Source organism: Anas acuta, chromosome W, assembly GCF_963932015.1.
Source record: "Anas acuta chromosome W, bAnaAcu1.1, whole genome shotgun sequence".
NCBI lineage: Eukaryota > Metazoa > Chordata > Aves > Anseriformes > Anatidae > Anas > Anas acuta.
This window is the reverse complement of record NC_089016.1, coordinates 12,972,908-12,997,069: the sequence shown is the minus strand read 5'-3', so window position 1 is coordinate 12,997,069 and position 24,162 is coordinate 12,972,908. Positions and strand designations below refer to the sequence as shown.

The 24,162-nt window shown below is 45.4% G+C and overlaps 1 protein-coding gene across 1 annotated transcript in view; it reads left to right on the top strand.

Annotated features, from left to right (window-relative positions):
* Positions 1 to 24,162, top strand: part of LOC137847423 (ceramide transfer protein-like) — a 194,028-nt gene that overhangs the window by 93,735 nt on the left and 76,131 nt on the right. The window contains 1 exon segment of the mRNA XM_068665698.1: positions 19,042 to 19,158. Coding sequence (XP_068521799.1) covers positions 19,042 to 19,158 — 117 coding nt within the window.

Genomic DNA, 24,162 nt, shown 5'->3' with positions numbered 1-24,162 from the left:
AGCAAAGCTATTGTTGAGGATGGGTGGATGGGGGGGAAGATGTTTTTAGTTTGATTTTAGTACCTCACTGTTCTAGTCTGCCAGTTGCAGGCAATAAATTACATTAATCTCCCTATGCTGAGTTTGTTTTGTCCATGATGGTAATTGTGATGTCCCTGCCCTTATCTCAGTCCTTGAACCCTTCCCATCATATTTTCTCCCCTTTTTTCTTTGAGAAGAGGGACTGAGAGATTGGTTGTGGTGGAATTCAGCTGCCCAGCAGAGTAAAACCATCACGTGTGATGTCATGCTGCACAAACTGCGGGAAGTTGGCTGGGGCTGGGTTGACAGGGCTGCTGCTGCTTGGGGACTGTCTGTGCATCAGTCAGCGGCTGGTGAGCAATTGCACTGTGCATCACTTGCCTTATATACTATTATTATCCCTTCCTTTTCTGTCCTACTGTGGTGGTTTTACCTTTCTGGGCAGCTGAACCCTGCCATAAGCACTCTCTCACTCCCCTTTCTCAGAAGAAGAGGGGGAGAAGAAAGCATGGTGGAAAGAAAAGAAAAAAGTCTCACGGGTTGATTTAAGGATAATTAAAGGTAAAAAGAAGAGAGAAAATACAAGCAAAGGCCATGCAGAAGCGCAGACAGAGAAAAGCAGTTACTCTCTACTTCCCATCGATGAGTGATGTTCACCCACATCCTGGGAAGCAGGGCCTCAATACGCATAGTGGTTGTCTGGGAGGACAGACATCTTCGTAATGAAAGCCTCCCCCCTCCTTCCCCTTTCTCACCTTTTATTGCTGAGTGTGATATCATATGGTATGGAATATCCCTTTGGTCAGTTTAGGTCAGTTGCCCTGGTGATGTCCCCTCTCCACGTCTTGCCCACCCCCAGCCTACTGGCTCTTGGGGGGGGCTGAAGAGTCTTGATGCTGTGGCAGCATTGCTCAGCAACAGAGAAAACATCAGTGTGATACCAATGCTGTTCCAACTATAATGCAGAGCACAGCACTATATGGGCTGCTACCAAGAAAGTTAGCTCCATTCCAGCCAGACCCAGTACACCTATTAAACTGTCAGTCAAAATATTTATCTTGGTTTAAGCTTCATTTCTCAAGAACCATGCTGTTTTTCTGATTTTGTTATGTGCTACTTACTCTTGTGCTTGCAGCCACTGGTGGAGTAAATATTTTTTTAAAATCTTGTTACCTGTTACTTTGCGTTCTCTGGCTTCCCCTTTTTCTGTTGTATCAGATCAGCTAACTTTTAAGGTCCTCAGTGTTGTATTTCTACAGCTCATCATGTAAAATGTTAGGACTTCACTGTTTAACATGCAATAGTGTTTTTATCCACCACTTCCTCTCCCTTTGTCCATTTTGCCACCTCCTGTTGTGAGGAGCTTCCCTTGCTTATGTGTGAACACAGTTCTCCTTTTCAATTGCTGTCTGTTTCAAAAATAACGTTGGGTTATAGATGCAGTTTAGTGTACTGATATTGCTTGTGCCCCTCCATCCTTCCTTGTCATATACATACTCTCCTGGGTATCCTGTTGGAAACTAGAGAGGATGGAGGGGGTTCTGGCATTTGAGTGAATACATTCAGGTCCAGAACCTATTGGATGACTTATGAGAACATATAGGCAGATATGTAGATTTTGTTATGTGGTACCTGCTCTGACCTTCTTTTCTCTGGATGAAGTGGTAGCTTGCTCAGGTTACTGTGGAACTGGAGGATTTCATTAAGTTGCAGAATGATGCAGAGGACACTTTTTCTGGAATTACATGGGGACAGTAGAAAAAACAATTGACAAACCAGTGGACAAATTGTACCTTGCATTGTGGGAAAATGATGTTAATCACACGTGAAAAGATCATGTATTCAGCCTTACTGAACTGTCAAACATCATTTATGATAGCCTGTCCTGCATCTTGTTTTCCAGGGTATAACTTTTCATGTCCACTTCTATTAGAAGTATTTAAGTTGCAATTGGTCAAGACTACTATCTGTAAAAGATTTTTCAGGCTTGTGAATATGAAGATGCTTGCAGGCACAGCATTAGAGTTGCAAAGTAGTATTCAGGTACATTCTCATCAGAGGAAGCAAAAGACAAAATGCACCGACTCTACTCATAGCCTGAGCAGAGGAAAAGTGGCTTGGGGTGGCTTGTCCCTATACAGATCATACTTGCCAAAAACAAGCAAAAAAAAAAAAACAAAAATGCTGTAGGCATGGGTGAGAGCATTTGAATTTATGGAATATATGCAAAACACTTCAAATTCTATCTATACAGGCAGAAGATTTTTAAGTGAATTTTACTTATATAAAGCATTTTATGTGTTTTTGAAAACTGAGAATTAGCATTTTTAAAAGCTTTAGATATTCCAGTTTAAAGCACATAAATACAGGCCATTTTTAAATAAAAAAGCTTTGATTGTGAAAAATTTAGTTAATTTTCTTAATTTTCAATTAAGTACCTTTAAAAATTTTTGACTGACACCTTCCTCAAGCCTACATGGAAAAACAACGAGAAGTTCTGTTAACTTGCTTTGAGCTATACTAAGCAACGGGGGTGGTGATAATGTAGGTTTCATGTTTTAGTTTAAAACTACCGCTAAAGTCTTTGCTGATGATTAAAAGCTAACTGATCATCAGAGCCATTTGGATCATTAAAGCTTTCTCCCTTAAGAGAATGTTGTATGGATCATCTTAATGGCTGCATTTACTCAATCCACAGAAAAGGAATGCATTGTTCTAGCAAGATGACTGAAAATTAGCATTATGAAGTTTTCTGGAATCTGGCTTAAAGAAGTATAGATTTTCTAAATATGACTGGAAATTAGAAATTCAAGAATACAGTTAAATATTAATAATTATATTCAGCAGCTAAACAAATTTTGCCTTGGGCAAAATCAATGTCCAGCTATGTTGAGGAATTTTTGAAGCAGCAAGGAGGCCATGACTTGCTGCAGATGAGCAAACCAAGCTACCAGGACGACTATGAGGCGTTACCATGACAGTGTTCTTCTATCGCCCAACTGAGGAATTAAAAATATAGCTGTGTGTTCAGCGAAATTGATAAATTCGCTTAATGTCTCGTTGCCCTGGGATCCACAAGAGTTACGGTTGCTTGGGTCTCAGAGGATCTGGAACACATCACAGAACTGGACTCAAACATGTTTTGTGTTCGGAAATTTACAGCAAAAACTGAATCATTTCAAAAAAAACAATCTAATAGGGTGGGATGGACAAATGTGACTTCAGAAGGCCCATACAGGTACAGAAATGCAAATAACAACTCTGGTTGCAATGACACTGCTAGGCAGGGTTTGGGGGTCTATGGCGCAGAGACAAGGGGTAACAACTATAGCATTTGGAATAATTGTACAGCTATGGCACTACCTCCTGATGTTTTTCTTATTTGTGGGGATAGGGTCTGGCAAGGTATCCCTGCAAATGCTATCGGAGGTCCATGTTACTTAGGTAAGCTTACTCTATTTGCTCCTAGCTTGTCACAGTTGTGTAAGATCACTAGACATAAATGGGCATCGCTCACACCAGATTGCAATAATAATGTGGAGTTGCTTGGGGTTGCGGCTAGAGTGGCATTAGCACTTTTCATGCCAGAAGAAGCAGCTGCGGACGCACTTTAATTTTAGTGCGGCTAGCAAACGTGACGCCCATCTACAAGAAGGGCCGGAGGGCAGACCCGGGGAACTACAGGCCTGTCAGTTTGACCTCAGTACCAGGGAAGCTCATGGAGCAGATCCTCTTGGGAGTCATCATGCAGCACTTGAAGGGCAAGCAGGCAATCAGGCCCAGTCAGCATGAGTTTATGGAAGGCAGATCCTGCTTGACGAACCTGATCTCCTTCTATGACAAAGTGACGCGCTGGGTGGACGAGGGAAAGGCTGTGGATGTGGTCTACCTTGACTTCAGCAAGGCTTTTGACACCGTTTCCCACAGCATTCTCCTCAAGAAACTGGCTGCTCTTGGCTTGGACTGGCGCACGCTTCGTTGGGTTAGAAACTGGCTGGATAGCCGGGCCCAAAGAGTTGTGGTAAATGGAGTCAAATCCAGTTGGAGGCCAGTCACTAGTGGCGTCCCCCAGGGCTCGGTGCTGGGGCCAGTCCTCTTTAATATCTTCATCAATGATCTGGACGAGGGCATTGAGTGCACCCTCAGTAAGTTTGCAGATGACACCAAGCTATGCGCATGTGTCGATCTGCTCGAGGGTAGGAAAGCTCTGCAGGAGGATCTGGATAGGCTGGACCGATGGGCTGAGTTCACCTATATGAAGTTTAACAAGGCCAAGTGCCGGGTCCTGCACCTGGGGCACAATAACCCCAAGCAGAGCTACAGGCTGGGAGATGAGTGGTTGGAGAGCTGCCAGGCAGAGAAGGACCTGGGAGTGATGGTGGACAGTCGGCTGAATATGAGCCAGCAGTGTGCTCAGGTGGCCAAGAAGGCCAACAGCATCCTGGCTTGTATCAGAAACTGTGTGACCAGCAGGGCTAGGGAGGTGATCGTCCCCCTGTACTCGGCTCTGGTGAGGCCGCACCTCGAGTACTGTGTTCAGTTTTGGGCCCCTCGCTACAAGAAGGACATCGAGGTGCTTGAGCGGGTCCAGAGAAGGGCGATGAAGCTGGTGAGGGGCCTGGAGAACAAGTCCTACGAGGAGCGGCTGAAGGAGCTGGGCTTGTTCAGCCTGGAGAAGAGGAGGCTCCGGGGCGACCTTATCGCTCTCTACAGATACCTTAAAGGAGGCTGTAGCGAGGTGGGGGTTGGCCTGTTCTCCCACGTGCCTGGTGACAGGACGAGGGGGAATGGGCTAAAGTTGCGCCAGGGAAGTTTTAGGTTAGATGTTAGGAAGAACTTCTTTACTGAAAGGGTTGTTAGGCACTGGAACGGGCTGCCCAGGGAGGTGGTGGAGTCACCATCCCTGGAAGTCTTCAAAAGACGTTTAGATGTAGAGCTTAGGGATATGGTTTAGTGGGGACTGTTAGTGTTAGGTTAGAGGTTGGACTCGATGATCTTGAGGTCTCTTCCAACCTAGAAATTCTGTGATTCTGTGATTCTGTGATTAATAAATTTTGACATGCTGCGCCGAGAAGCAAGCCAACGCCATGACAGAAATACTTGAGATGTTACTAGATCAAAATAGTCTGTGACATGCACTTTTACAGAATCGAGATGCTATTGACTTTTTGCTTTTGGCAAGGGGGTTGTTTTCTTGCAGGTGGGGTTGTTTTCTTGCAGTTGTTTGTCTGAGTGCTTTCGACCAATAATCTTGTGTGAAATGCTATCTGCCCCTGCTAAATTTGCTATAAGAGTCAGGCTATTCATGTAATAAGGAGAGCATGATCTAACCATATTGGTTTATGTCATGGCTTCGGCTGTACTTTTGACGACACAGCTATACTATTTTTTTCTTTCTTGTATGGAAAAAAATATTGGCATCTCAAAAACAATAAAAATATGTCAGAGCTTCAGGGGTAGTTTTGTACTGCTGAATTAAATGAACACAATTTTTCTCTTCACTAGGTTTGTGTTCACTATTCACTATAGTGTATAACACTGTTGTATTGCAAGCTGCAATTATCTTAATAGCAGTACAAAGCATTGTTTTGTTAATAACTGTGAATCAGTGATGCTTAGATAGATAACAGCCTCACACTTATGTCACATTTATGGTAGTGACGTTCCTGTCTGAGAGAGAAGTAAAGAAAGGTGATTATTATTTTCCGTGGGCCTGTATTGGTTGTCTAATCATAGAATCACAGAATGGTTTAGGGTGTGTTATAAATTTGCTCAGTCCCAAAGTAGGATTAAATAAAAAATAGGATTTATTAAAGGAATAGAGGTAAGCAAACAGCGCTGGGTGCACCGGGAGTCTCCGCTCCACCAGGACACACACCAGCCACATCAAGTAGCTGATTTTTATGCTCCTAGACTAATACATATTCATTACTACTTCTAAAAAAATAGATTATTATAATTAGCTTCCGGGGTCCAGTCCCTCCTACTGGAGCATGCGCATCAGTCTCCGGTGGTCCCTCTGGGGGTCTCTAGGGGTCTTTCATGCTGAAGGCTCGTAGTCTTCCTCTCCAAGTTTTTTTCTTGTCCTTCCCCTTTGTACTCCTTGGCAGCACGTCAAGCTTACACAGCGCCCCCTGCAAGTTTTGTCTCCTAGCCGTCCTTCAGCTTCTTTTTTTTCTTCTTCTTAATCTCTTGGCCACCTGGCCAGATATCAGAGGCTTGCATAGTATCCCATAACAGTCACTAGTTGTTATCAGTTGTTCTGAAACCCCCAGACATCAAAGACTTCATACAAACACAAATAGCTTTCTTATTGACACTTCACGAGTAATTAAAACATTCCTCACCAGCCATTCACAGGGACAGTCACACCTATAGCAGTGTTAAGTCAATCTCGAAGAAGAAAAAAAAAGGCTGTAACTGTTAGAAATAGGAGTTCGGAATAACAAAAGCAAACAGGTTCATAGATTTGAGGAATATTTTCTGACACAAATTCCTTTGCAAGGTACAAGAACTATATACATTAACCATTCTGTTTTTCTTAGACTTGTGGTTATACAAGGGTATGTAAGACAGAAGGTCACTTTCATCATACCATGCGGCCCTAGCACTGTTCCATACTGACATGAATCAGATGAACATATATAACAGGTGGAAGGGACCTCTGGAGGTCATTTGGTAGAACCCCCCTGCTCAAGCAGGGACACCTAGAGCAGGTTGCCCAGGACAATGTCCAGGTGGCTTTTGAAGGAGCGAGACTCCACAAACTCTCTGGGCAACCTATTCCAGTGCTTTGCCACCCACACAGTAAAGAAGTGCTTCCTGATGTTTAGACAGAACCTCTTGTGTTCCAGTTTGTGCCCATTGCTTCTTGTCCTGGCACTGGGCACCACTGAAAAGAGCCTGTCTCTGTCTTCATTGCACCTTCCCCTCAGGTTTTTATAGACATTTATTAAGATCCTCCCTGAGCCTACTCTCTTCTGGGCTGAACAGTCTCAACTCTCTCAGACTCTCCTCATAGGAGAGGTGCTCCAGTCCCTTGTTAATCCTGGTGGCCCTTTGTTGGACTCTTTCTAGTATGTCCATGTCTCTCTTGTACTGGGGGCCCCAGAACTGGACACAGCACTCCAGGTGCAGCCTCACCAATTCTGAGTAGAGCGGAAGGATCACTTCCCTCGACCTGCTGGCAATACTTTGCCTAATGCAGCCAAGAATACTGTTAGCCTTCTTGGCAGCAAGGGCACATTGCAGACTCATGTTCAACTTGGTGCCCACCAGGACCCCCAGGTCTTTTTCCGCAGAGCTGCTTTTCAGCTGGCTGGACCCAGCATGTACCAGGCGTACTGGGTCTGTCTGGGATGTTAACTTTCCCTGCAGCAGCCCATACAGTGCTGTGCTCTGCACTTATAGCTAGAACAGCACTGGTATCACACCAGTGTTGTGTCTGTTGCTGAGCAGTGCTGGCACAGCATCAGGACTCTCTCTAACCCTCCTCGGGGGTGGGCAAAAAAGTGAGAAAGGAACATCACCAGGGCAGCTGACCTAAACCAACCAAAGGGATATTCTATACCATATGATGTCACACTTAGAAATATAAGGTGGAAAAAGGAAGAAGAGGGGAGGGGTGGACTCTCGTTGCGAAAACGACTGTCCTCCCGAACAACAGCTACGTGCATTGAGGCCCTGCTTCAAGGATGTGGTCAAGCATCGCTCATTTGGGGGAATTATGAGATTTTTGTCAGCTTACCTTTCCAGCCTGTCAGGGTCCCTCTGGATGGCTGCGCAGCCCTCTGGTGAGTCAGCCGCTCCCCCCAGTTTCATGTCATCCATGGATTTATTGAGGGTGCACTTTGCCCCATCATCCAGATCGGTAATGAAGATGTTAAACAAGACTGGACCCAGTATTGACCCCTGGGCTACTCTTCTACTTCCTGGTATTCAACTAGACTTTGCACCACTGATCACTACCCTCTGTGTCGGTGCCTTGAGACAGTTTTTGATCCACCTCACTATCTTCTCATCCAGCCCATACATCAACAGCTTCTCTATGAGGATCTTATGGGAGACAGTGTCAAAGGCCTTCCTGAAGTCCAACAAGACAATATCCATTGCTCCCCCCTCATCCAACAGGCTGGTGATTTCATTGTAGAAGCTTATCAGGTTGGTCAGGCATGATATCCCCTCAGTGAATCCATGCTGACTGCTCCTGGTGATTTTCTTGTCCTTCATGGGCCTGGAAATGGTCGCGAGGTGTTCTGTTAAAGGGTAAGGAAGTTTGGCAGGACCTTAACCCCCTTGCGTTCCAGCTTGTCCTCAGATATCAGAGGGGCTGGGGGTGGCTGGTGTTAGGTTCTGAGTGATGCCCAATTCAGCATTAAAGTCTGGTCTCATTCAATTTATATAATTTCCATGATCACAGATGCACAAATAGCGCAATACACCTTCAGTTGATTAATGACTAATCACTAGATTAATGACTGCTGTAGTTTATTGAAGCAACAGCAGTACAGGTTATTTTGGATTGCCAGTGATAAATACACTGTCTGCAAAGCATGTGCAAATACCAAGAATATGACTAACACAACCAACTATAAAAAAGTTAACTTATGAAACAACTATATAGAGAATGTTAGGTTTCCCAGGGAAGCACTCAGTATAATCGAGGGTTTGAATCTCACCGAACAGGCATCCCTATGGGAGATTCAGTCTGTACCAAGGTTCAACCTTCATTCCCCAAGGTCAGCAATGTCCTCCCGACTTGTCTGCAATGGTATCTTCCTTAAACTTTTTCCTCTCCTGATCCATTTTTATACTATTTTCTAATTTTTAGGTGGAGCTGGAGTGACCCTAGTCATACGTATCTTCATTATGATTGATATAAAATTTTCTGGCTTTTGCTTTAAAGGTATAGGCTCAGAGAAATTCAGAGCGCATGCTCAGTGAGGGGTGGTCGCACCTTGGAGGCGGGTAGCCTTTGGGATGAAGGTATATTTTGGCTTTATAATGAGATTATAATGAGAAAAGTTTACCCAGAGGACATGATTTTATTATCAGTTCTGCTCAGGGCTGGCCATGCAATCTGTCAGTTCCATAGTACCATCAAGTTCCCCATCCGTGCGGCGATATCACAGAGTGTGGCTGCGGTGTCTTCACTCTGCTCCACCCTCTGTGCTATTTCTCTCAGAGTCAGCACACCAAGCTTCCCTGGTGTTGCCAAAATCTAAGGTTGCAGGTTGAGTTGCCGAGGGAACTATCATGGAACAGATTCCTTGCATATCTGCCGCAACTCACCCTGGAAGTTTCCTCAACGCTGAACCTTCTCTTAAGATGTCGACATACCTTTAGTCTCAATGAGTCACCTCCAGCAATTATTCCACACCAGGATTAGCTGTTCCATCACCTTCCTAGGGATCAAGGTGAGTCTGATGGGCCTGTAGATCCCTGGGTCTTCCTTCTTGCCCTAGGAGGGACATTTGCTTTCCTCCAGTCTTTGAGCACTTCTCTCAGTTTCCATGATCAAGCAAAACATATAGAAAGTTTCCTTGCAATCACATTTGCCAGCTCCCTCAGCACTTGTGGGTACATCCTATCAGGTTCCATGGACTTGCAAATGTCCAGTTTGCTTAAGTATTCTGTGACCTGGTCCTCTTCCATCAAAGGCATGTATTACTTGCTCTAGCCATTCAGCCTGGTCTCTCGAACCTGGTATTCCTGAAGGGTTTTGTTCCATGGTGCCTTCAAATCATGTATGCATGCTGCTTCAGGCTGTTGGGGCTTGGAAGCAGGGGAGGGAAGCAGCCTAAGTTCTCCTTTTATTTGCTCTTGGTAAAATGCATATTAGAGAACTTGACTTTCACATTCAGTGAATTCTAAACCAGGTCCTAGAGTGTTGCAGGAAGCACGGCCGAAAGCACGACAGACACCAGCAGAGTCAGATCATGCTCCATTTTATTGCCCGAATAGCCTAACTTTTATAGTGAACTTTACAGGGGCGGACAGTGTTTCACACAAGATTATTGGTCAAAAGCACTCAGACAAACAGCTACAAGAAAACAACACCCTTGTGATTAGCAGTCACATAGACCTTGTCCTTGAAGCCAGCTACTGGTAACAATATTTTTCTGAATTCCTCAATTGGGCGATGTGGGAACACTGTCATGGGAACTTCTCATAGTTGCCCTGGTAGCTTGGTTTGCTCAGCTACAGCAAGCCATGGGGTTTTTGCTGTTTCAAGAAATCCCTCAACACTAGAGTGTTCTGTCTTTAAAAATAAATAAATAAATAAACATTTAAAGAATAGGGAAACATCTGACACATATGCCATTTAGTGTGCAACTAATAAACTTGTTAAGAATAATTGGCTGGAAAACAAAGACAAGAGTATTCTAATGTGAACTGTCTGTGAACTATCCTCATTATAATAGTAAAAAACACATCCCTAGGCTGAGAGACCCCTTCTCCTCTGAGGATGCACAGAATGATTCTGTCATGTCAGCAGTATGCTAACTATGTAACCAATTAGAAGTTAGAGGACTGTACTACCATGTAAATGTAGTGATAAGAGATTGTATAAAGTGTGGTGAGGAAAATCTTTAGGTGTGCCAGCTTACCAGGAAACCACATGCTACCCAGATTGTGCAATTCTGAAATAACCAATATCTCAACCTAGTGTGCAAATTGGTGTATTGCACAACAGATAATGAATCTGAACTTGTTACAGGCAGCAATATCTGTTGGAGGGACAGCACACCAGGGCACAGGCAATCCTGGAATGCACTAATGACGACTTCTTTCTCTAAGTGACAGAGGAGCCAATGAGGAGAGGTCCTGTGCTGGCCCTCATTCTCACCAACAAGGAGAGGCTGGTGGGGAATGTGAAGCTCAAGGGCAGTGCTGGCTGCAGTAACCATGAAATGGTGCAGTTTATGATCCTGAGAGCACCGAGGAGGGAGAATAGCAAGCTCACTACCCTGGACTTCAGGAGAGCAGACTTTGGCCTCCTCAGGGATCTGCTTGTGTCCCAGTTTCGTCTAGGATAGAGTTAATTTTCCTCCTAGTAGCTTGTAGGGTGCTATGTTTTGGATTAGGATGAGAAGATAACTTCCTGGAAGCTATCCAGGAAGCTACCCTGAACTGGTGGAAGGGGATGGAGAGCAGAATGTGGCCCTCACTATCCCCGAGGAAATGGTTGGCGACCTGCTACGGCACTTGGATGTATGCAAGTCGATGGGGCCGGATGGGATCCACCCGAGGATACTGAGAAAACTGGCGGAGGAGCTGGCCAAGCCGCTTACCATCATTTATCAACAGTCCTGGCTATCGGGGGAGGTCCCAGTCGACTGATGGCTAGCAAAAGTGACGCCCATCTACAAGAAGGGCCGGAGGGCAGACCCAGGAAACTATAGGCCTGTCAGTTTGACCTCAGTGCCAGGGAAACTCATGGAGCAGATTATCTTGAGTGTCATCACGCGGCACTTGCAGGGCAACCAGGCGATCAGGCCCAGCCAGCATGGCTTTATGAAAGGCAGGTCCTGCTTGACGAACTCGATCTCCTTCCATGACAAAGTGACGTGCTGGGTGGATGAGGGAAAGGCTGTGGATGTGGTCTACCTTGACTTCAGCAAGGCTTTTGACACCGTTTCCCACAGCATTCTCCTCAAGAAACTGCTCATGGCTTGGACTGGCATACGCTTCGTTGGATTAAAAACTGGCTGGATAGCTGGACCCAAAGATTTGTGGTGAATGGAGTCAAATCCAGTTGGAGGCCGGTCACTAGTGGCATTCCCCAGGGCTCGGTACTGGGGCCAGTCCTCTTTAATAACTTTATCGATGATCTGGATGAGGGGATCAAGTGCACCCTCAGTAAGTTGTTGTTGTTGTTGTTATTACTATTATTATTTTCCTTTCTTTTCTGTCCTAATAAACTGTCTTTATCTCAACCCACAGGCTTTCATTTCTTTCTGATTCTCTCCCCAGTCCCAGAGAGGGAGGGGGGAGGGTGAACCAGCAGCTGTGTGGTGCTTAGCTGCTGGCCAGGTTAAACCACAACAGCTTGGTAGAGTCTCAAAGGGCAAAGCCCTGGAGGGCCCATGCAGCAAGGCCAAGTGCAAGGTCCTGCACCTGGGCCAGGGCAATCCCAAGCACAAATAGAAGCTGGGTGGAGAATGGATTGAGACCAGCTCTGAGGAGAAGGACTTGGGGATGTTGGTTGATGAGAAGCTCAACATGAGCCAGCAATGTGTGCTTGCAGCCCAGAAAGCCAACCATATCGGGCTGCATCAAAAGAAGCATGACCATCAGATCGAGGGAGGTGATTTTCCCCCTCTGCTCTCATGAAACCCTACCTGGAGTACTGTATCAACTCTGGGATCCCCAACACAAGAAGGTCATGGACCTCTTAATTGTTCAGGACACTGGTAGGGAGGGTCCCTTGGGAGCCAGGGCTGATGGGCAGCAGGGTCCAGGAAGGCTGGATGCTCCTCAAGAAGGAAGTTTTAAAGGCACAGGAGCAGGTTGTCCCCATGTACTGTAAGATGAGCCGGCAGGGAAGAAGACCCATGTGACTGAACAGGGAACTTTTGCTGAGTGTCTGGGAGAAAAAGAGAGTGTCCGGTGGAAGAAGGGACAGGCAACCCGGGGAGAGTACAAGGAAGTTGCCAGCACATGCAGAGAAAAAAATCAGGAAGGCTAAAGCCCAGTACGAGCTCAACCTGGCCACTGTGGTTAAGGATTACAAAAAATGTTTTTATAAATATATTAACAGCAAGAGGAGGGCCAAGGAGAAGCTCCATCCTTTGCTGGACTCAGGGGGGAACATGACTATTGAGGATAAGGAAAAGCAGAAGAACCACCCCCCCTCCAGTTCAGGTGGAAGCAGTTAGAGACCTGCTGCTCCACCTGGACTGTCACAAGTCCTTGGGGCCAGAGGGGATCCACCCGAAGGTGCTGAGGGAGATGGCGGATGTGATTGCTGGGACACTTTCCATCATCTATCATCCATCATCTGTCTTCCTTCAGAGGGGGGAGATTGTTGGGTGTAAATTGGAACAACAGAGTACCATCTATGTCCTTTTGCAGTTTAGACATTTTAATACTACCCACAGTAATCATCATGATTTCATTACTGAGTGCACCCTCAGTAAGTTTGCAGACAATACCAGGTTTGGGGGAAAGGTCAATCTGCCAGAGGGTAGGAAGGTCCTGCAGAGGGACCTGGACAGGTTGGATCAATGGGCAGAGGCCAATGGGATGAGGTTCAACATGGCTAAGTGCTGGGTCCTGCACTTTGGTCACAACAACCCCATGCAATGCTACAGGCTTGGGGCAAAGTGGCTCGAAAGCTGTGCAGAGGAAAAGGATCTGGGGGGTGCCGATTGATGCTCGCTTGAACATGAGCCAGCAGCGTGCCCAGGTGGCCAAGAAGGCCAATGGCATCCTGGCTTGTATCAGGAATAGTGTAGCCAGCAGGACCAGGGCGGTGATGGTTCCCCTGTACTCTGCTGTGGTGAGGCCGCACCTTGAGTGCTATGTTCATTTTTGGGTCCCTCACTACAAAAAGGACATCGAGGCCTTGGAGCGTGTCCAGAGAAGGGTTACAAAGATGGCGAAGGGCCTGGAACAAAAGTCTTATGAGGAGCGTCTGAGGGAAACAGGGTTGTTTAGTCTGGAGGAGGCCTAGGGGAGACCTTATTGCTCTGTACAATAAGTAGTCAGGCATTGGAAGGGGTTGCCCATGGAAGTGGTGGTGTCACTGTCCCTGGGGGTGTTCAAAGCGAGGTTGGACGTGGTGCTTAGGGACATGGTTTAGTGGGTGACATTGGTAGTAGGGTGATGGTTGGACCAGATGATCTTGGAGGTCTTTTCCAACCTTAATGATTCTATGAAGCTGTCTGTTCTATTAGAATGAGTCCAGATGAGGGCCATGAGGTTGGAACAACTCTCCTATGAAGACAGGCTGAAGGAGTTGGGGTTGTTTAGCCTAGAGGAGAGAAGGTTTCGGGGAGACCTTATAGCAGTCTTCCAGTACCTAAAGGGGGTGTACAAAAAAGCAAGAGAGGGACTCTTTATCAGAGAGGTAATGATAGGACGAGGTGTAATGGCTTTCAACTTCAAGAGTGTAGATTTAGATTAGATATAAGGAAAAAATTCTTTACTATGAGGGTGGTGAGACACTGGAACAGGTTGTCCAGAGAAACTGTTAATGCCCCATCCCTGGCAGTGTTCAAGGCCAGGGGCTTTGAGCAACTTGGTCTAGTGGGAGGTACCCCTACCCATGGCAGGGAGGTTGGAACTAGATGATCTTTAAGGTCTCTTCCAACACAAACCATTCTATGATTCCATGATTATAAGTGTGGAATCAGGAATACCTCAGTCTTTTAGGATCAGTTTTGGCAAGGCTTTCTAACTGGAATGACCATGTAATTACTTTTAACTCCTCCCAAAGTGCTTCAGAGACAGAGAGAGAGAGAGAGATATGAAGAATACTTTCACGGCATGAAAAACTTTGATAGCTAATTCCTCTGTATGTCTTTTTGTGAGGTTTCTGGAAGAAACTTTGTTGTGGTTTAACCCCAGTAAACAGCTAAGCACCACATAGCTGCACCCCCCCCCCCCCACACACACACACCAGCAGAGGATGGAAGGAAGAGAATTTTAAGTGCAAAAGATAGAAATGAGTTGAGATAGCTTGAGTGAAGCAAAAAACCCTATGTGCGCAAGCAAAGTAAAAGAAGGAATTCATTCACTACTTCCTATCAGCAGGCAGATGTTCAGCCATTTCCAGGAAAGCAGGGCTCCATCACACGTAATGGTTTCTTGGGAAGACAAAGTCATTACTCCAAACATCCCTCTTTCCTTCTTCTTTCCCCCCATCTTTTATTGATGAGCGTGATGTCATATGGTATGGAATATCCCTTTGGTCCGCTTGGGACTTAACATTGCAATGAACTCCTCACCTCACCCCTGCTCCAGCCTGGGCTTGTCCATTGGTCACAGTCCCTTAGAGGTGTACTAGTTCTGGCCTGGCCTTATTCATGAACCACATTCTACCTTCTGTGTTGTGGACATATCCACAACCACTTCAGTGTGTACCTGCTCTGACATGACCTTTTCTATCAGCCCCAGTCCCTTCAGGAGTTCCCTTCCAACACCTGCTGTGTCATGGACATAGCTACGAGTGCTTTGAGGTATTCCCACAAGGCCTTATTCACGATCACTGCAAGGTGTGACTGCTGTAGCTCGCTTCTCCACAACCTCTCTGGGACACTTGTGCCACACAGTAAAACCACACAGTAAAAATGTGCTTTCTGATGTTCAGATGGAGTCTCTTGTGTTCTGGGTTGTGCCTACTGACTCTTGTCCTGGCTCTGGGCACCACTGAGAAGAGCCTGGCTTCATCTTCTTTGTGGAAATCCTTTGAAGATAATTCTCACTCAGCATTGTGGAATCTTGCCTGACCCAAAGGATTAGACTTGTTTTTAGGTTTTCTTTTGCAGAGTGTTGAATGTGTGATTCACAGTGCTTTAGCTGTCTGCAAGATGAACATATCACACACTGTGGTGGTTTTACCTCGCTGGGCAGCTGAACTCCACCACAACCACTCTCTCACTTCTCTCCTCCTCAGAAGAGGGGGGAGAGGAAAGTATGCCTGAAAGAAAAAAAAAAAAAAAAAAAAAAGGCTTATGGGTTGAGATTATGGGTTGAGATAAAGATAATTTAATTAAAGGGAAAAGAAAGAGAAAAACAAAACAACACAACCAAAAAAAAAACCACAAAAAAAAACCAACAACACAAGCAAAGGCCACGCGGAAGCACAGAAAGAGAAAAACTATTCTCTACTTCCCATCAATGACTGATGTTAAGCCACATCCCTGAAGCAGGGCCTCAATATGCATAGTAGTTGTTTGGGAGGACAGACATCTTCATAACAAGAGTCCCTCCTTCTCCATCCCGTTTCCCAGTTTCCCACTGTAGTGGTTTTACCTGGGCGGCAGCTAAGCACCACTCAGCCATTCACTCACCCTCTCACTGTGGTGGTTTTACTCAGGAGGGCAGCTAAGCTCCACCACAGCTGCTGTCTCCCTCCCTCCCTCAAAGTAAAAGGGGGAGAAAAATACAATGAAAAGGGTTCAAGGGTTGAGATAAGGGCAGGGAAATCACTCAGCAATTATCGTCATGGGCAGAACAGACTCAGAGTAGGGAGACAGTAAGATTTATTGCTTGTTACTAACAATCTAGAGAAGTGAGAAACAGAGGCAAGATCCTGGCAGATAACTGACAGAGATAGATAACTGGCAGAGAAGATAACTGACAGACTAGAACAGTGAGGAACTAAAATCAAACTCAAAACTTCCTCCTCCCCATCCACCCATCCTCTACATCCTGCCCCGAGCAGTGTAGGGGAACGGGGGCTGTGGTCAGTCCATAAAACTTCATCTCTGCCACTCCTTCAAGGTCACCCTCTTCCCCTACTCCAATGTGGGGTCCCTCCCATGGGATGCAGTCCTTCACAAACTGATCCTGCGTGGGCTTGCCAGAGGCAGCAGCTCTTCAAGAACTGCTCCAGATATGGGTCCATACCACAGGGTCCATCCATAAGGAGAAAGCTGCTCCAATCAGGGTCCCCCACTGGCAGCAGCTCCTGCCAGGTCACCTGCTCCTGCTGCGTGGTCCCCTCTCAATGGGCTACAGGTCCAGCCCAGAATCTGTTCCTGTGGGTGTTCTTCGCAAGACACAGCCTCCTTCAGGGCAGATCCACCTTCTCCACCGTGGTCTCCTCCACGGGCTGCAGCGTGGAAACCTGCTCCACTCTGGTACACCATGGGCTGCAGGGGGACAACCTGCTTCACCATGGTCCTCTCCACAGACTTCAGGGGAACTTCTGCTTCGGTGCCTGGAGCACCTCCTCCCCTTCCTTCTTTACTGACCTTGGTGTCTGCAAGGCTGCTTCTCACTCCTCGTTCTCCCAGCTGCTGTTTTGCAGTTTTATTTTTATTTTTTTTCTCTTAAATCTGCTCTCACAGAGGCACAAACAACATCACTTATTGGTTGGGCTCTTGCCAGTGGCTGGCCCCTTATCTAACATGGGGTAGCTTCTGGATTCTTTTCACAGAAGCCACCTGCAGCCCCCTGCTACCAAAGCCTTGCCACATAACCCCACTACACCCCCCCCCCCCCCCCCGTGGGATGGATGAAAGAATTGAAAAATAAAATAAAATGAAAGCTTGTGGGTTGAGATAGAGACAGTTTATTAGGACAGAAAAGAAAGGAAAATAATTAAATAATTATAATAATACTACTACTAATAATGTGTACTAAACAAGTGATGCACGATGAAATTGCTCACCACCCGCTGACCAATGCCCAGCCTATCCCCAAACAGCCGACCCCCCTGCCCTAGCCAGCCCCCCCATATTAATTGTTCAGCATGATGTCGTATGGTATGGAATACCCCTTTGGCCAGTTTGGGTCAGCTGTCCTGGGTCTGTCCCCTCCCAGCTCCTGCTGCACCCCCAGCCTGCCCGCTTGCAGGACAGCGTGAGAAGCTGGAAAGTCCTTGGCTTAGTGTCAGCACTGCCCTGCAACAATTAAAACATCAGTGTGATATCAACAGTATTCTTATCCTAAATCCAAAACACAGAATCATACCTGCTACTAGGAGGAAAATTAACTTTATCCTAGTTGAAACCGGGACAACCACCTTCTGTTGCTGAGCGTGATGTCATATGGTATGGAATATCCCTTTGGTTTGTTTAGGTCAGCTGCCCTGGTGATGTCCCCTCCCTACCTCTTGCCCACCCCCAGCCTGCTGGCTCTTGGCACGGTTTGAAGGGAGTCCTGTTGCTGTGCCAGTCTATTGCGTTTTATTTATTTCTCAGCAATAAACAAAACATGGGTATATTACCAATGCTGTTCCAACTACAAGTGCAGAGCACAGCACTGTATGGGCTCCTGCAGGGAAAGTTACACATACCAGTACCGGTACACAAACCAGTTCTTATATTTCCAAAGATATTATTAAAATATTATAAATTAGTTTTTGTGGCCCTTCAGATTGCATAATTTTTCTTAACCTTAAAGCTTGTTAATGTTCTGCAGTAACTTCTACATTTAATATTTATTGTATGTAGCAGAAAATTAAAAAATATATTCAGGTATACTTTTGTTATGTTTCTTTAAGAATTGTTTTCAATACAAAGGTAAACAGTTGTGCTTTGTGTTGGAGGTTCTAAGGGACTAACTTTGAACTGGTGGTGTCATGGCACAGAGGAGATTAGATTTTTTGTTTTCTTTTGTTTTTCCCTTATACTTTCCTTACCATCTTCATCATAATGCCAGTAAAAGGTTTTTAGTATTATATCTGAAGTATGTGAACTGAAAGTTAGATGCATTCAAGATTCAAGTGGTTATATGGGGAAGGATTGAATGTACCTCCCAATTATCTGACATTCTTGTAGATGGTAAAAGTAGTTGGAGGCAGAGGGTGCCACAGCTTCCTTTAGTTCCGTGTCTTCCTTGTCGCTTTGCTATGGTTTGATTTTATGGTTCTATCTTGGTACTTTTTGCTATGATGTATGCATTCCTTCCATGTAAAATCAATACTAATAGCAGTTAACCTTAATCACTTTCTTGCTTTGAAATTAAAAATAATAATTATTATTATTGTATTGGTGTACTTTCCTAGCTGTGTGCACTAGTTGCTAAAGGATTAACTTGGAAGTGTGAAGTTTTTGTCAATGTTTGCGTGGAACTTTTTCATGATAATTTTGTTTAATAAGAATGTATTAAACAGTTTGGTTTTGTATTTGAAAAGTCTGGCATTTTTCATTATGAAACTGTATGTTACTTCATTATTTGAGACCACTACAGAACATGAAATTTACAATCTAGGTTGAATTCAAGGCAATATAGAAGAGTTTTTTCTATAATGACAGTATTTTAGAGTGTCAAAATATTCTGGAAAAAAAAAAAAGTTGATAATTTTGCTAATTCTAGCTCTTCTTCCACTCTTTTCTTTCACAGCCACATGACTTTGATGAATGCAGATTTTATATCAGCGTAAATGGTAGTGTTTGGTACCTCCGAGCTCAGGACCCAGGCCACGGACAACAGTGGGTAGATGCAATAGAACAACACAAGGTATATTTTTTTTTCTGATTTCCTTTCACACTCATTAGATTTGGTGGTGGTTGTAGAGAGTTGTAAGCTTCACTCTACAGTCATTAAATACTCAAAGTATATATGACAGATAAAAGTTGTGAGATTGAAGCACTGTGATAAATATGTTCTAAAGGAATTAATTTGTTTATCCTTCATTGCTAAAATTGTAGAGAACTGGGAGCTAAAAACTGTAAACCTTTCTTGAGTTCTCTAGCATGAAAAAGAAAAGGCTTGCATTAGTGGCTTTGTAATGGCTTTATCCATCCTTTCTCACTGACTGTTGATATTAAACTTGTTAGTCTTTGATTCCATTCTCCTAGGTTATTGTTCTGTTTTTAGGCTCATCTATTTAGATGAGCCTAAAATCATCATTTAGGAGTTGGACTAAAATCATCATTTAGAGGTTGGACTAAAATCATCATTTAGAGGTTGGACTCGATGATCTTGAGGTCTCTTCCAACCTAGAAATTCTGTGATTCTGTGATTTGTTCCATTATTTGGCTGCTTTTACTGCATCTGATTACTGGCTCATCTCCTTGCCTTCTAAGATTGATTAGTATTTTGGCTCAGTTTTCTTGATCTATGCTTTATCTCTTCCAATTGATACCAGTAGATAGTTAACTCTGTTATGTGTAAAAAACAGATAAAACATATGTACTTTGAGGAAAGGTCAAGATGACCCAGGCCTTGGAGATGTCTAAAGGATGATTAACTGAGATACTGCTAACCAGGAAGATCATTATGTTGACATTCTTAAGGGAAACATCCTGACTATGCCTTTGAATATGTCACCAATCAACTTAATGTGAATAGTTAGTTGTATTGGGTTTATGTGGTAAGGTTTTGGTAGCGGGGGGCTGCAGGGGTGGTCTCTGTGAGAAGAATCCAGAAGCTGCCCCATGTTAGATAAGGGCCTTGCTGCTGGCCAGAGCCAAGACAATAAGTGATGTTGTTTGTGCCTCTGTGAGAGCAGATCTAAGAAAGGGAAAAAAATGCTGCACATCAGCAGCTGGGAGAGTGAGGAGTGAGGAACAGCCTTGCAGACACCAAGGTCAGTGAAGAAGGAGGGGGAGGAGGTGCTCCAGGCGCCGGAGCAGAAGTTCCCCTGCAGCCTGTGGAGAGGACCATGGTGAAGCAGGTTGTCCCCCTACAGACTAATTCTTGTGGTTACTTGAAGGGATGAAAGACATGGACTCCTGATGGTTCTTGAACAGGAGACGTTTATTGCTATTTTTCTCCACTACATATACTTGCCCCATATGCTGTCCACATGCCTGAATTGGTCATACAATTGGTTAGAGACCCTCAGACACGTGTCTCAAGCCAGCCAGCAATTGGACACTGCACAAAGCTCATATTTAACACTGCACCCAAGTTATTTATCTTGACCTTGATCAAGTTTTTGTTTCTACCACTTACTTCCTCATTATATCTAGTTCAGGGACGTGTGAAACAGCGCAAGGCTACTTGCGAATTCCTTCCCCTCAGTTATTTGTAGCTTCCAGTCTTTGTAACAGATGCTTGCTGCTAGAGCATTTGTGATGATAAGGTGAATCATAGAATCATAGAACAGCTTTGGTTAGAAGGGACCTTAAAGAACATCTAGTTCCAAACCCCCCTGCCATAGGCAGGGACACCACCCACTAGTTCAGGTTACCCAGGGCCTCATCTAACCTGATCTTGAACACCTACAGGGATGAGGCATCTGCTACTTCTCTGGACAACTGTCGTGGTTTAACCCGGCCGGCAGCTAAACACCACGCAGCCGTTCGCTCACCCTCCCCCCTCCCTCTCTGGGACGGGGAGAGAAATGGAAAGTGAAGCCCGTGAGTTAAGATAAAGACAGTTTAATAAGACAGGAAAATAATAATAACAAAAATAATAATAACAATAATAATAATAATGATATAATGGTGATAATAGGAAAGTAATAATAATATGTACAAACAAGTGATGCACAATGCAATTGCTCACCACCCGCTGACCGATGCCCAGCCTAACCCCGAGCAGTCCGGCCCCCCTCCCCCCGGCTAGCCACCCCTATATATTGTTTAGCATGACGTCAGATGGTATGGAATACCCCTTTGGCTAGTTTGGGTCACCTGTCCTGGGTCTGTCCCCTCCCAGCTCTTACTGCACCCCCAGCCTGCCCGTTGGCAGGACAGAGCAAAAGGCTGAGATGTCCTTGGCTTGGTATAAGCACTGCTCTGCAACAATTAAAGCATCGGGGTGTTATCAGCACTCTTCTCATCCTAAGCCAAAACACAGCATTCTACCAGCTACTAGGAAGAAAATTAATTCTAACTGAAACCAGGACATCTATCCACCCCTTATTCCATACCTGAGTATGTCATACTCAGGTTACACTCTTTTCCATACATTCTAATTAGTCACCTATAGTAATCATGGTAGTGATAACATACAGTATAATATACTAATTAACATGGTACAATTCAGTTCATGGGCTATTCTCACCCAGTATTAAATCTCCTTGAGGTACACACCAGACCTCTCCGTTCTTTTGCATCACCCACCAAGTGTATCCAGGTCCCTGAGCGAAAACAATTCCACGAATAGGTTTGCCTTTTCCTGAGGCAGGAGAAGCCCAGACTGTTTTACCCAGCATATTTTTTACATGCACTACAGGAACTTTATCCCCATCTACAGTACGTAACAGGTTTGATTGGGCAGGTCCAGCTCGATTGGTAGATCCCCTAGTATTGACTAACCAGGTGGCCTTTGCCAAATGCGTATCCCAGTTTTTGAACGTCCCAGCGCCCATTGCTTTCAAGGTAGTCTTTAACAGGCCATTGTATCGTTCAACTTTCCCGGAGGCTGGTGCATGATAGGGGATGTGATACACCCACTCAATACCATGTTCTTTGGCCCAAGTGTCTATAAGGTTGTTTCGGAAGTGAGTCCCATTGTCTGACTCTATTCTTTCTGGGGTGCCATGTCGCCATAGGACTTGCTTTTCAAGGCCCAGGATGGTGTTCCGGGCGGTGGCATGAGGCACAGGTTATGTTTCCAGCCATCCGGTGGTTGCTTCCACCATTGTAAGTACGTGGCGCTTGCCATTGCGAGTTTGAGGGAGTGTGATGTAATCAATCTGCCAGGCCTCTCCATATTTATATTTCAGCCACCGTCCTCCATACCAAAGAGGCTTTGACCGTTTGGCTTGCTTGATTGCAGCACATGTTTCACAGTCATGAATAACCTGTGCTATAGCGTCCATGGTCAGATCCACCCCTCGATCACGAGCCCACCTGTATGTTGCGTCTCTACCTTGATGGCCTGAGGTGTCATGGGCCCATCGGGCTATAAATAATTCACCTTTATGCTGCCAATCCAGGTCCACCTGAGCTACTTCAATCTTAGAAGCCTGATCCACCTGCTGGTTGTTTTGATGTTCTTCAGTAGCCCGATTCTTGGGCACATGAGCATCTACGTGGCGTACTTTCACAGTCAGGTTCTCTACCCGAGCAGCAATATCTTACCACAATGCAGCAGCCCAGATGGGTTTGCCCCTACGCTGCCAGTTGTTTTGCTTCCATTGCTGTAACCATCCCCACAGGGCATTTGCTACCATCCATGAATCGGTGTAGAGATAGAGAACTGGCCATTTTTCTCGTTCAGCAATGTCTAAAGCCAGCTGAATGGCTTTCACTTCTGCAAACTGACTCGATTCACCTTCTCCCTCAGCAGCTTCTGCAACTCCTCGTGTACGACTCCATACAGCAGCCTTCCATCTCCGATGCTTCCCCACAATACGACAGAACCCATCAGTGAACAGGGCATATTTCTTTTCATTCTCTGGCAACTGGTTGTACAGTGGGGCTTCTTCAGCACGACCCACCTCCTCCTCTGATGATATCCCAAAGTATTTGCCTTCTGGCCAGTCTATGATCACTTCCAATATTCCTGGGCGACTGGGGTTTCCTATTCGAGCCCGCTGAGTAATCAGTGCAACCCACTTGCTCCATGTAGCATCAGTTGCATGATGCGTAGAGGGGACCCTTCCTTTGAACATCCAGCCTAGTACCGGCAATCGGGGTGCTAGGAGGAGCTGCGCTTCAGTACCGACCACCTCCGAAGCAGATCGAACTCCTTCATATTCTGCCAATATCTCCTTTTCAGGTGGAGTATAGCGGGCCTCAGATCCTCTGTATCCCCGACTCCAAAACCCCAGGGGCCGACCTCGAGTTTCCCCATGTTATTTCTGCCAGAGCCTCCAGTTGGGTCCATTCTCATCGGCTGCAGTGTAGAGCACATTCTTTACATCTGGTCCTGTTCGAACTGGCCCAAGGGCTACTGCATGGACTATTTCCTGCTTGATTTGTTCAAAGGCTTGTCGTTGTTCAGGGCCCCATTCAAACTCATTCTTCTTATGGGTTACTTGGTAGAGTGGGTTTACAATCAGACTGTAATTTGGGATGTGCATTCTCCAAAACCCCACAACACCTAGGAAAGTCTGTGTTTCTTTTTTGTTAGTTGGTGGAGACATAGCTGTTACTCTGTTGATCACATCCATTGGGATTTGACGACGTCCATCTTGCCATTTTATTCCTAAAAACTGGATCTCTTGTGCAGGTCCTTTGACTTTATTTTGTTTTATGGCAAAACCGGCTTTCAGAAGGATGTGGACTATTTTCTTCCCTTTCTCGAAAACTACCTCTGCTGTGTCACCCCACACAATAATGTCATCGATGTACTGCAGATGTTCAGGAGCTTCCCCCTGCTCTAGCGCAGACTGGATCAGTCCATGGCAAATGGTAGGGCTGTGTTTCCACCCCTGGGGCAGCCTATTCCAAGTATATTGGACTCCCCTCCAAGTGAAGGCAAATTGTGGCCTGCACTCTGCTGCTAGAGGGATGGAGAAAAATGCATTAGCAATATCAATTGTGGCGTACCACTTGACTGCCTTCGATTCAAGTTCATACTGAAGTTCCAGCATGTCCGGCACTGCAGCACTCAGTGGTGGCG